The following is a 12809-nucleotide window of genomic DNA, read 5'->3' as shown; positions in this document are numbered from 1 at the left end:
ATCCTAAAGCGATTGAGATGACCAATCCGGAAGCTATCGTCTAACTTCAAGGAGTTCCACTGAGTTGTTGGAATTTGAGTCTATGTTTGTAGAAATTCAGATTATAATGAGATGTCTCTTCTTGTTACGAAGAGGTTTTCTGAGTAATGATTCAGAAGTCTATAGTTAAATAGCTTGGAAAGCATGAAATGAACTGTGAATAATGGACTCTGTAAATATTCTCGTGGATTAACTTTATAATTAAATTATACCGAAAATCTATCCATTGGTGATTATTCATTAGGAAAATTATGATGTATTCACGTCTACTCTTAGAAATATTGGTGTGCTATAATCAATTCCGTGCAATCAGTAGCTAGTTTTATATTTTAATACTGTGTAAGCTTTATTTTTCATTGCTTTATTGATATTTTAGTAATCCTAGCTAGTAATAGAATAATTAATAAATTTGTGCAATTGTTGAAGATTGGTTATTAAGAGTGTTTAAATTCATAGGTGTTGTAATACAATTTAACAAAGTAATTAATGAATGAATGATTGAATCAAATTTAAATTTATTAATGAATCGAGTGATTGCAAATTATTGTATATATATTTCCTGTGGTGGGAATTTGAAAAAATACTCATTTAGGTCTGGATGTGTGTATTATTTGCTCTGAGAGAAAATAGTTGGATATGTACCGTGGAATAATTCAGAAGATACTTCATCTGAAAGAAATTAGGTAGACTTTGAATTATTATATCTAGAAAATACTTTCTTGCTATTTTTTATTGGACCTTCATAACTAAACGATATTATCTAACTGTTTATTTTAAGCTGTTTAATCAATTTCATGTAATATTTTGAATGCATGTTATTCATAAGTCTGAAAGATTCATACCGTATATAGGTATCTTCTATGAGAAAGATCTCATAACATTGTCATAGATAAGTTAAATGTGATTATATAGGTAGAAACCATAAAATGAGTTTTATATTAGTCTATATTTAGTAAATTTTATTTTCAATTGATAGAACGAAATTGCTTTAATTATTTATTAGTGTATGGAATCATGAAGCCATAAAATTTTTCTATAGCATAACTAGGGATGGCAATAATGTTATTAATTTCTTATGAACCAATGAATTGAAAGGGACTGAAGGTAGATTGTTTGAATGGTGGAGTTCATAAAAGGACTGAATTAGGTTTGAAAGAAATATATTATGTTCAATTTGTTTTAATGCTTGTGATAAAGTTAATAGGTACAGCAAATTATTATTTTTTAACAACCTTATTCCTCAAAATTGAGTTATATATGAATAAAGAAATATGGTATGTTTTTAGACAAGAATGTTCAAATTTAATTTTATGACTTATTTGGTGCTAATCTTTTACCTCGGCTACGGTAAGGTTTGATTATTTGTTATACTAGATGAAAGAAATGGTAAAAAACTATAAGGCAAATGTCAATTAGATTTTTAATAGTGAGAAATAAACTGAGAAGCACATTAGAGAAAGTTTATGAAGATTAATCTATGAAGGAATTCAGTGATAGTCAATTTTACATTGATCATGAGTACCCAAATTAAAACTTTGAGAATTATTTTGGCTTCAAACTTGGAACAATATTAGCCTGTAACATAACATTCATTTCTAATTTTAAGACTGTTTTTGACTTTTGTGATTAATATTGTGATTTAATTGAACATTTATTGTTGTTTTTATCTCATCAATGATATTGATAGGATAGGATTCATAACCATATATTATTTTATATTTTCTTGGAGTAATAATTAATGGATACATAGCTTTAAGTTTACTGTTTTATTCTATAATCATCTTTAATTTTAATTTCATAATCTAATTATACAATTTTAATCATAGATAATTTTAATTATAATCCAATTAAGTCTACAAGGTCATAGCTCTGCGAATTTAATTGATTGTGGCTCTATTTTAAGTGTTATATTTAGTATTGTATTTCAATTTTTCATTTAGCTGTTCTTAATGTCTTCAAATTTTCTGTTGAGAATTTTGTCTAGTTGTTTTCTGACATTATAATAGATTTTTTCAATAACATTATTGTTTTAAAACTGTGATTCAACATTGATTTCTATTCCTAGTAAGATTCACTCTAGACTGTCAGCATTGGTTGAATGAAAAGAATAGCTGTTTTAAAAAATAATGCACACAGTTTGAATTTAAAATTAAATAATTATTGTCAATGTAACTTAATGTGATGAGATGATGAGAACAACAATGTAAGCAAGATCATTTACTTCATCATAGTTTGTATTCGTCTCCTATTTTATAAACTAAATTAATAAGTGACTAAACACAACGGAATATATCTCATAAGAAACAATCAGAACTATAATAGTTATTATACATTACAAATCCACATTTACAATTTTAATCAATGTGTATTATTCCACTTATAATAAATGTGGATTTGACAAAAATAAAACTGTGTTTCTTCTATTATACATGTTAATTATAAATGTAATATCAATAGTTTTCTCAAGGGTTGCGATTTAAAGAAGGTGCTCTTTATAGGTTATTTTTTGCTGATGATGTCCACATAAGTCCTTGACTTGTGCTTGGTTAATGAGTTTGAGAATAATAGAATGAATGCCAGGATTAACGGGAATCAAACTGGACGAGTGATAGCAAACTGGAATTCTGATGCGAATAATAGTTTTTCCAACAAATTTAAATGTATAGAAACATCATCAATCAAACTGTATAAAACTAATGAGATCTTAAAATTTCGGCTCATTTATATTGGAATCTGATATGTGTCTATTGCATTATTCGTAATATTAATACCTATTAACGTACGGAACATAGTAACAATAATTAATGTTTAAAAACTTCATTCTCATAATTTGTAATCAATTTTTGATTTGTATTTCAATGATATTATTATTAAGACAAAACCTATCTTGAAATATTTCAATAATAAAAATCTGTTCTTAGTTTTTGCTCTGCTAATAAATTGGTGATTTAAATCTGTAAGGTGTATTAATTTAACTATAACTATCGGCTTTATTTATTTAAATAAAAGTCATTATTTTCCCATACTACTGGAGAATTAATATAGCTATTTTATGTGATTTATTATTGTTTATTATTGATTTATTATTGTTTATTGTATTTATTTATTTATTATTGGGATTTGAACTTATTTATCAGGATATAAATTGGGTGGAGTATTTGAACTATTATAGTTTTATTTAATGGCCAATAAATTTATTATTAGTTTGAGAATGTTTCTGTAGAGTTGATAATAAATTCTGGAAATATTTACGTTTAATAATAAATCAATTAAGTTAACTACTGTGTCTAGCAATGTTGCAATGTTCACAATATTGGAATATATGATTGATAAATATGAGGATACCCTTTTTCAATAGCATAGTACAGTAGGCGTCCCGTAACTTTGCCTCCGTGACTTTGTGACGGCATATAGACAAGGTATGTTTCGCGGGGTAATAGCAGGACCTCCTATATACTACCGGTCCTGAGCCTAAAAAAATGGCCGCCGTATGTGGTGGTTCTTACAGAAATTCCTACTGAGAAAAAATCACTAGTCAGCTGTTGGAGAGCGTCTCAGTTTGTCGAAATCTCAGTTCGTCTAGTTCTCGTTTAAAATATCAATGCCGGCCACTACCTAGGGCGGCCATTTTTTTTTTGTAGGCGCAGGTCCGGTATATAGGAAGTCCTAGTAATAGTTGCGGCTTTGAAAAAACATCAGCTTCAGAGACCCTATAGTGAGGTCCACGTTATAATGGCAGTGAAGAAAGATAAGAGAAAAACGTTGCCAAGTCTCTCCATTTTGCCACTGACTGTACACAGCTGTTTGTTACTCAATTCATCCCATTAAATTTAATCTAATAATAATTATCATTTCCTTGATAAAATAATCAATTTAATGTCAAATTGATCAAGAAAATATATTTTTCATAATTTGATTCAAAAATTTGCTTTCATGACTGAGATCAGATTTTTATTTTTATACAAACCTGAAATGGCGGCTAATTTAAAAAGCTGTGACACAACAATCTGAATTACAAAACAACAGAAATTAAGTTATTTGGTAGGTATTCTATTCCAATTTCCTTTAAAAATAATAGAAATCCTATTTGAAAATTAGTAATTTCAATGGATTAATTCTGAAATAAAGTTTCAATATTATTTATACCGGTACGAGTAGGTCTAACCTATACGGGTAGGCTAACTTAAGCATGGATGAAGTCTAGGATGGTTAGTTATCAACTTTTAAAATATTCTGGCAAATAGACAACATTGCAAACCGAGAGAGAGATAGTGCTATCTGTTTTGTTGTATGATAGAAAAGGACAGCAACAGTATATTGTCAATCGTACACTGCCTTTATAATGTGGACCTCACTATAGATCCATATAGTGAGGTCCACGTTATAATGGCATTGTTTGATTAGCAATGGCATTGCTCTCCTTGTCTACCATTCAACAAAGCGGATAGCGCTATCTCTTTCTTGCTATGCTCTGTTGCGAGATCGTCTTTTGATAATTAATTAACAAAATATTTCATCTCAATTATGAAAATTCATGATAAATTATTGAAAAATATAATTTCTTGCTTACTAAAACATAACATTATTTTAAACTAGAATGATCAGTTAATATTAAATCAATAAACCTGTATCAGCTATCGTCTATAGAAGGCATTGACAAGACGGAGGATCGGCAAAGTTGATTTCCTATCTTCCTCCTCTGCCATTATAACGTGGATCTCACTAATAGTGAATCATTATAGATAGAGGAAGCTCCCTACAGATGTTCGATGTTTTTGAACGGGTAGTATGATAGTCTAGTGGCCCTCCACCTATAGGCAAAGCTATAGGACCCATACTTAATAAAAAAGTGCATTCCTTATTGCAAGGTACCTAGTATACATTAGGTATTTTAGGTACATTGCCTTACTGAACATTTGTTTCTCCAGTTTTTTTTTCAATTGCCGTACTGATCATTCTATTCTATAGTTTAATTAGTTTAAGTTGATCATTTCTTGATGAAAACAAAATTTTAATTGTAAACCACTTTGATAATTTCTTTTGAATGGGTAATTTTATTGTAAACAAAACAACTTTATATCCTTGTTATTTCTCAATTATCATTATTACTATTGTTGGTTTCTATTTTCCAATAAAATTGTCTATGGTTTACTTCGCAATAATTTATAAGATTTTATTATTGTAACAACTTATATTTTCTTCAATAAATGAACTCTGCTTGATACTGGTATGATTTGTTATCTTTTATACAATTCTACCTATTTATCCTTGTCTATTCATTTTGTTAACATAGAACCGAAGCCATCCAAGTTATCTAAAACTCTTGTCAAATCTTTTATCAAGTAATACATGATTAATCCACTTGTAGCTTGGTAGAGACTCCTTAAGAAATACCTTCCCATTCAATCTTTTTGGCCTGGTTGCACAAAAGCCTGTTAAATTTTATCATGTTAAATCAACAGGCTTTTGGGCAACCTCGCCTTTGAGTCATATTGATCAATTTCTCGAGAATAAAGAAGGCTAAATTATTGTCGTCTGCATTGGTTCCACTAGATCCAGGGCTTGCTTCATAAAAATGTTGGAACAGCTGACTGTCCACTTGAGATTCTTGAAAATGTTCTTAGCCAAGCATGCTTGGATTGCCTAGCAACCAATTAGAATCGTTAAACCAGTACTATAATCCTGACTGGTTTCTGTAGATGGTTACTAATAATCAAACCTTGAAGTATCTACGTACTTTAAGCTTATTTATAAACAAAATCCTTAAAAATTCAATCTATGGTAACTTTGGTATTACTCGATCAAGTAATAAATATTTAAGTAAAAAATATATAAGTAAAAAACTGGTATATCGATTGTGAAATACCATACCCAAAGGATCTATATTTCAGTAATAAATAGAGTAAGTGGTACAATATTATGTAACCTACATTCAAGTTTTGATTTTTAAATTTTTTCATTAAATATATATTAGCATATTCTCTATTCTTGGTCCTGAAGCTTATACCTATATTTTTTCTTCATTATTACGTCAGTTCTGTACGGTATTAATTTATTACGGTATGGTAAGTTTTTTTTGTACAGATTGACACTACACTATAATCTCTCGAAAGTACATTCTATAGCTAAAAATAAGAATATCATCAAAGATCCAAAAAATGTTTTATTATCAAGTTATACAGTTCATAATTTGATTGCATTTGATTGATTTAGCATGATTTCCATCTCTCGACAATATTAAGCCATTTTGATTCAATATTTTGCGTCTCTGTTTATAGTGCTGCCAGTCAGTCGCATGATTCTCATCTCACGACAACATGAAGTCATTTTCATTCATCTCATTTCTGTATAGGGCTACTTGTAATATAAATAGAAAGAAAAATAAAAATCTCAGTGATAAAATAATTCAAATAGGGTACTGAAATTTTTATCTCTATTTACATTTTCATTCAATATTTGCGTCTCTGTTTACAGTGTTGCCAGTCAGTCGCATGATTCTCATCTCTCGACAATATCAATTCATTTTCATTAAATATTTCACATCTCTCGTTACAGTGTTGCCGCTAGTGTAACGTTAGATCTCTACATTTTGTCTCTGTTCACAGTGTTGCCAGTCAGCCGAATGATTCTCATCTCTCGACAATATCAATTCATTTTCATTAAATATTTTCCATCTCTGTTAACAGTGTTGCCAGTTTGTTACAACACTCTGTTTTTTATGACAATGAAGGATGATCAATTGACTCAATATTCTCCATCTCTGTTAACAGTGTTGCCAGTTTGTTACAACACTCTGTGTTTTATGACAATGAAGGATGATCAATTGACTCAATATTCTCCATCTCTGTTTACAGTTTTGCCAGTTTGTTACAACACTTTGTGTTTTATGACAATGAAGGATTATCAATTGAGACAATATTCTCCGTCTCTGTTAACAGTGTTGCCATTTTGTTACAACACTCTGTGTTTCATGACAATGAAGGATTATCAAAAGACTCAATATTATCCGTCTCTGTTAACATTGTTGCCAGTTTTTTACAACACTGTGTTTTATGACAATGAAGGATGATCAATTGACTCAATATTCTCCATCTCTGTTACAGTGTTGCCAGTTTGTTACAACACTTTGTGTTTTATGACAATGAAGGATTATCAATTGAGACAATATTCTCCGTCTCTGTTAACAGTGTTGCCAGTTTGTTACAACACTCTGTGTTTCATGACAATGAAGGATTATCAAAAGACTCAATATTATCCGTCTCTGTTAACATTGTTGCCAGTTTTTTACAACACTGTGTTTTATGACAATGAAGGATTATCAATTGACTCAATATTATTCGTCTCCGTTAACAGTGTTGCCAGTTTGTTACAACACTCTGTGTTTTATGACAATGAAGGATTAATTAATTGACTCAATACTCTCCATCTCTGTTTACAGTGTTGCCAGTGAGCCGCATGCTGTCAGTGTGCCCGTTCTGCTACAAGGAGTTCAGCACCAAGTCGAACCTGAAGATCCACATGCGAGACCGACACAGCGGCCAGGGACCCTGGCAGTGCAGCCTCTGCTCCAAACTGGTCAAGAACAAGAGTTCGCTGCGCGTGCACTTCTATCAGCAGCACCGCAAACCCAAGACCGACATCCCCAGCATTCCCGATCTCAAGCCCATATAGAATTTGGTGCATGTACTGGAACGTTTTCATCAATACCTACTGATGCAGCCTCCCCTGCCCTTGAGACTCAAGTAGAGTCACGACGGTTTTGGTGGTTGGTTCAGTATATTTCATCTTTATTTACAAGTCAGTATAAATTGGAACAGAAATATGATAATCTTAAATAGTCCCTGAAACTAAGCTAAAATCAGGATGGTTTTGGAGGTTGTTTGAATATTCCGTCTTTATAATATACAAGTCAGTATAAACTGGAACAGAAATATGATAATCTAATAAGCAGCCCTTGAAAATTGAGTAGAATCATGACGGTTTTAAAGTTGGTTGAATAATGCATCTTTATTTAAAAGTCAGTGTGAATTGGAACAGAAATCTGACAATCTAATAAAAATATCCCCTGAAACTGAACTAGAGTTACAACAATTGTACTCTTTTTATGGATGGTTGAATATGCAATATTCATAGTATAAAAATCAGTTTAAATCGGAACAGAAATATGATAATCCAATAAACAGCCCTTGAAACTGAAGTAAAATTATGACGGTTTTGAAGGCTGGCTGATATATCCTTTTTTATTTTGAAATCAGTATCAATTGAAACAAAAATGTGATAATTCAATAAACATTTCTTGAAACCAAAGTAGAATCACAACGGTTATGTAGGTTGTTTGAATAAGGGCCAAGCCACAAGAATTGTTTTTCAGACGATTGTGTAGGTGTTCGAGAATCAGCCAATCGGAGAGCTCCCTACACTTCTGGCTCGTCTGAAAAACGCTTTATGTGGCTATAATTCATCTTTATTCACAAAGAATTACAAATTAGAACAGAAATCTTATAAACCCATATTAGCCACTGAAACTGAGCTGTATCAAGATAATTTCGCCGTCCATTTTTGGAAAATTAATTCAACATTCCATTTTTTATTAATAATTTTTCTTTATGTGGCTATAATTCATCTTTATTTACAAAGAATTACAAATTAGAACGGAAATCTTATAAACCCATATTAGCCTCTGAAACTGAGCTATACCACGATAATTTCGCCGTCCATTTTTGGGAAATTAATTCAACATTCCATTTTTTATTAATAATTTTTCTTAACTGAGAGATAAACTTTGACTATAACTCGCTATAGATTGGAATATAAATCTTATACTCTTCACTTAATACTTTGAAATTAAAGGACATTGTAACAACAGTTTTTGAGTCCACGTTTCAATAAATGGAGCATTTAATTTTGGTTTACAATTGATCCTAGAAATGAATGACTTCTGCAACAGCTCTGGGAACTGAACAATTCTGCCTTCTCCTGTTCCATAAAGTGGAACCTTCATTTTTATTTCAATTTTCCCCCTATATTAATACTATACGGTAGTACTTTTCCTTTTTTATTAACAATCCACCATAATTTAACACAAATTTTATAATTATCTCTGCTTATAAAATTTCCCTAGAACTGCAATATTTTTTTTATTAAATTGTAATATTTATATTGCAAAACACATTCAGATCCACCCAAATTGAAACATATACCTCGCAATCGTTGCTGAGTTCCCACTATAACAACCTCCTATGCCCTTGAAACATTACTCGATCAACAATTTTATCAACCCAAGCCTACCATTTTCAAAAACACAATAAAACATTATCAATAGTACCCTTTACTTTATTGCAACTTTATAGAATGACCCTGATGAGAACGTTCTAGTACATCAAATTACGATCATGATGATTGAATTGAGAATATTGTATAGCTTTAAACCTTTGTATCTGTTATTTTTATAAGATATTGTAGGTGACAGCTTACTTAAGAGATACGTAATTAGTTTAGTAATGCACAAAGTGTATTGAATTTAACCATTCTGCTTTAATTTTTTTCTGCTGCTATTAATAGCTGTAGGTAATATAAAAATGAGAACTATCATTGAGGTATAACTTTAAAAAGACAATTATTATTAATATCAGAGAACACTCATGCTACGCATACTTAGCTTTATAAGTAGTATTAATTTATTAAGTGTAGACTAGATTAATTAATATTAAAATCAAGCATTTTATTCGTTTATAAATTTTTATATTGAGGTTCAAAATCAGTATTTTAGACGCCTTTTTGAAGATTTATATAATATACTACTAATTGTACAAAGTAGATTTTAGATATAGAAGACATCCTCATCAGTATTACATGCACAATTTTTATTTTATATTTTGATACAGTATATAGTGGTACGAATTAATTGGGTAAGACTACGTATGGTATTTATGGTGAGGCAACAGTCATAACTATGTTTTTACTATATTTTTTAAAGTAATATTTTTCACACTTCTTTTTATTCGAATCTCTTCAAATGCCAACAATACTAACTTATTGATCCGTAATTTTTATTGGAAATATTTTGTAATTTGAATGAGAACACAATCTTTTCTATACTCATTTATTTGCTAAATTCATTCGGAATATATTGATTCTGTTGTTTTCTTTAAATCATTGTAATCATTTGAATCAATACAGGTTGGTAATACACTGAGTCCCACGAAGAGGTTTACACGTTTAATTTTATATTACGTGCCCATTCATGCACCGAACTTTCTAAATTTTATACAGTTTACAAATTAGGTTCTGAAAATATCCTGGTAAATTTTCAGCTCTCTAACCTTCGTAGAAACAAAATGGTGGCATATTGAAAATTTTACCAGTTCCCTTTCTATAAAAACTAGTTTCATGAGTTATTATCTGATTTGTTTACTTCGTTGCGGTAGTCGTGGCTCATTTGATTGTACCAGGAATGGATCAAGCAATCTTCCAACATGACGGTGCTCCACCTCATTTCGCAAAACATGTCAAGAAATTAGTAAATAGCAAACTTCATGGCCGTTGGATTGGTTGTGGAAGTGATTTTTCAGATTGGCCACCTCGATCACCAGATTTAAGTATCAATTTGTGACTTCTTTTTATGGGGTTACTTGAAGGAAAAAGTTTGTACCCATAGTTTCAACAATGATGAGGAACTAAATCGATCAATAGAAGAGGAACTTCTCCGGATACCGTGGAGTTTCTTTGTAAGAGCTTACGAATCATTTCTCAAGCGCTGTTATCAGTGTGTTGCTGTGGATGGATTTCAATAGGTTTTTCATTAGGCTATGTTCTAGTTTTTTTATTCAAAGGTCATATTGCCCTAAAGTGCAACAATAAAAATATCTTATAAAACCAAAAAAAAAACTTTTTAATGTTCTTGAAGTATCGTTTTTCAATATGCCGCCATTTTGTTTCTACGAAAGTTAGGGAGTTGTAATTTTCCCAGAATATTTGTAAAACCTACTTTGTAAACTGTGTATAATTTGAAAAAGTTCGGTGCATGAATGGGCAAGTAATATAAAATCAAACGTGTAAACCACTTCGTGGGACACCTGTATATGGTTGGTTATAGTATGCTGAACTATTTAAATGTTTATGAATGGATTTTTTCATGAGACAAATACATTCACATTAGATTATTACTATGTGGTATTATATACTAATCTATTATTTGAATGACTTTTGCCTCAACCTGTATATATTGATCCTATATAGATATAAGAGTACTGCTGTGTTCGATACTATTCAGTATTTCCCTTGCTCACTATTGTAATAGTTATTATCATCCAATGAATATAACTATAATAAATGTAAGATAGAAATCGTAGTCGATCATGCTAGAAGCTCTCTAAACGGTATTATTTTTTATAATTTTATTATTATTAATTATGCTAATTTTATTTGATCCTACAATTATTTTCTCAGATACTAAATTCAAGTTATAACTTGTAATAATGTTTACATTTTATTTTTAGATGATTAGATTTTATGTTTTATTAATTTAGTTTCATACTACATTGTAAATTGTATTTCTACATAATATTGTGGAACAATCCATGACATTTTTTGTTTTCATATACATTTTTATTTGTAGGTCTATTATTTTAGTGAATTTTCAGTCTTTCAATACATCATTGGTACAATTGTTGGATACGATATATTTATAGCTCAGAGGTAATATAGAACTGTATGATAATCCCTAAAACGTATATACAAATTAAAATCTAGAAGAAGAAATGATTCTACACTAACAAGGTCGAGATAAGTGAAAAAATTGACAGCTTTATTAATACTTAGTAGCCTAGAGAAACCAAATTTTTTTAAATACATTTTGGTCTCATAATCGCTCTTTATCACTCCCACAGATAGGATTCGCAATTAGTAACTCATTGTAGTAACGTTTGTTTCAAGGTACTGTATTATTTTTAAAGAAAATATACATTGTACATTATTTTCAATTCATTCCAATAGTTTGAGTATTAATAATGTAAGTTAATAATTCTTAATAAGAATTCTAATATTTTTAATTTTATGACAAATCATAAATGATTCATTCATTCCATTAGTTTTATTATTATTTGATAATTTCTAATGTGAATAGTAATAATAAATGAGTAATTTCCAGACCGAGTGATATTTTTTACTATAAATTCTTATCCTTTTCTCTTATACAACTTATATGAGATAGCCCACATGCAATAATAAAATGTACATAATTTGCTTGCTTATGTAATTAGGCTTTACATAATTTTGTAGTCAACACATTCATGTAAATAATGATACAATAATACCTGCAATATAGCAGTATAAACAATAATGATAATGTTTCAATCATATTATTATTTCTTTCAAAAAAGACATAGAGATATGGTATCATTTACCATACTATAGATCTACATTTGGTGCCTAAAATAATAAATAAATAAATAGGGTCTATTGATAGAATTATGAAGTCAAAATCAAAAATTGATTCAAAGAATTACTTTCCGGTGGTTTGGAACCCACCTGAAACTGTAGGTCTACTTATTACCATAGTTTCATTACTGTCCTTCCAATACCATCCTACCCACGCACAAGCTAAGAGTTCATGTTGGCATCATCCTCAGCCCAAATTGGCTCATTATAAAAATATAGTTGAGTGTGTATATTTCTTTTCGCGGGCCAATTTGAAATGTAAATGTAGATCGATTTATCAATGTCGATCGTTGGAATCGATACTATCAAGCCTTGCATTGAACTGGATCAGG

General features: G+C 30.1%; 1 protein-coding gene across 2 annotated transcripts in view; it reads left to right on the top strand.

Annotated features, from left to right (window-relative positions):
* The window catches only part of LOC111052842 (longitudinals lacking protein, isoforms H/M/V), a 29017-nt gene extending 16830 nt beyond the window's left edge, over nt 1–12187 (top strand). For both annotated transcript variants that reach the window (XM_039429882.1, XM_039429883.1), the window contains exon 6: nt 7478–12187. In XM_039429882.1, the coding sequence (XP_039285816.1) occupies nt 7478–7710 (233 nt within the window). In that variant the 3' untranslated portion in view covers nt 7711–12187. The remainder of the gene's footprint in view (nt 1–7477) is intronic.
* Nucleotides 12188–12809: the final 622 nt, after the last annotated feature.

Source organism: Nilaparvata lugens, chromosome 6, assembly GCF_014356525.2.
Source record: "Nilaparvata lugens isolate BPH chromosome 6, ASM1435652v1, whole genome shotgun sequence".
In the NCBI taxonomy this organism is placed as follows: domain Eukaryota; kingdom Metazoa; phylum Arthropoda; class Insecta; order Hemiptera; family Delphacidae; genus Nilaparvata; species Nilaparvata lugens.
This window is presented reverse-complemented; position numbering and strand designations above follow the sequence as displayed.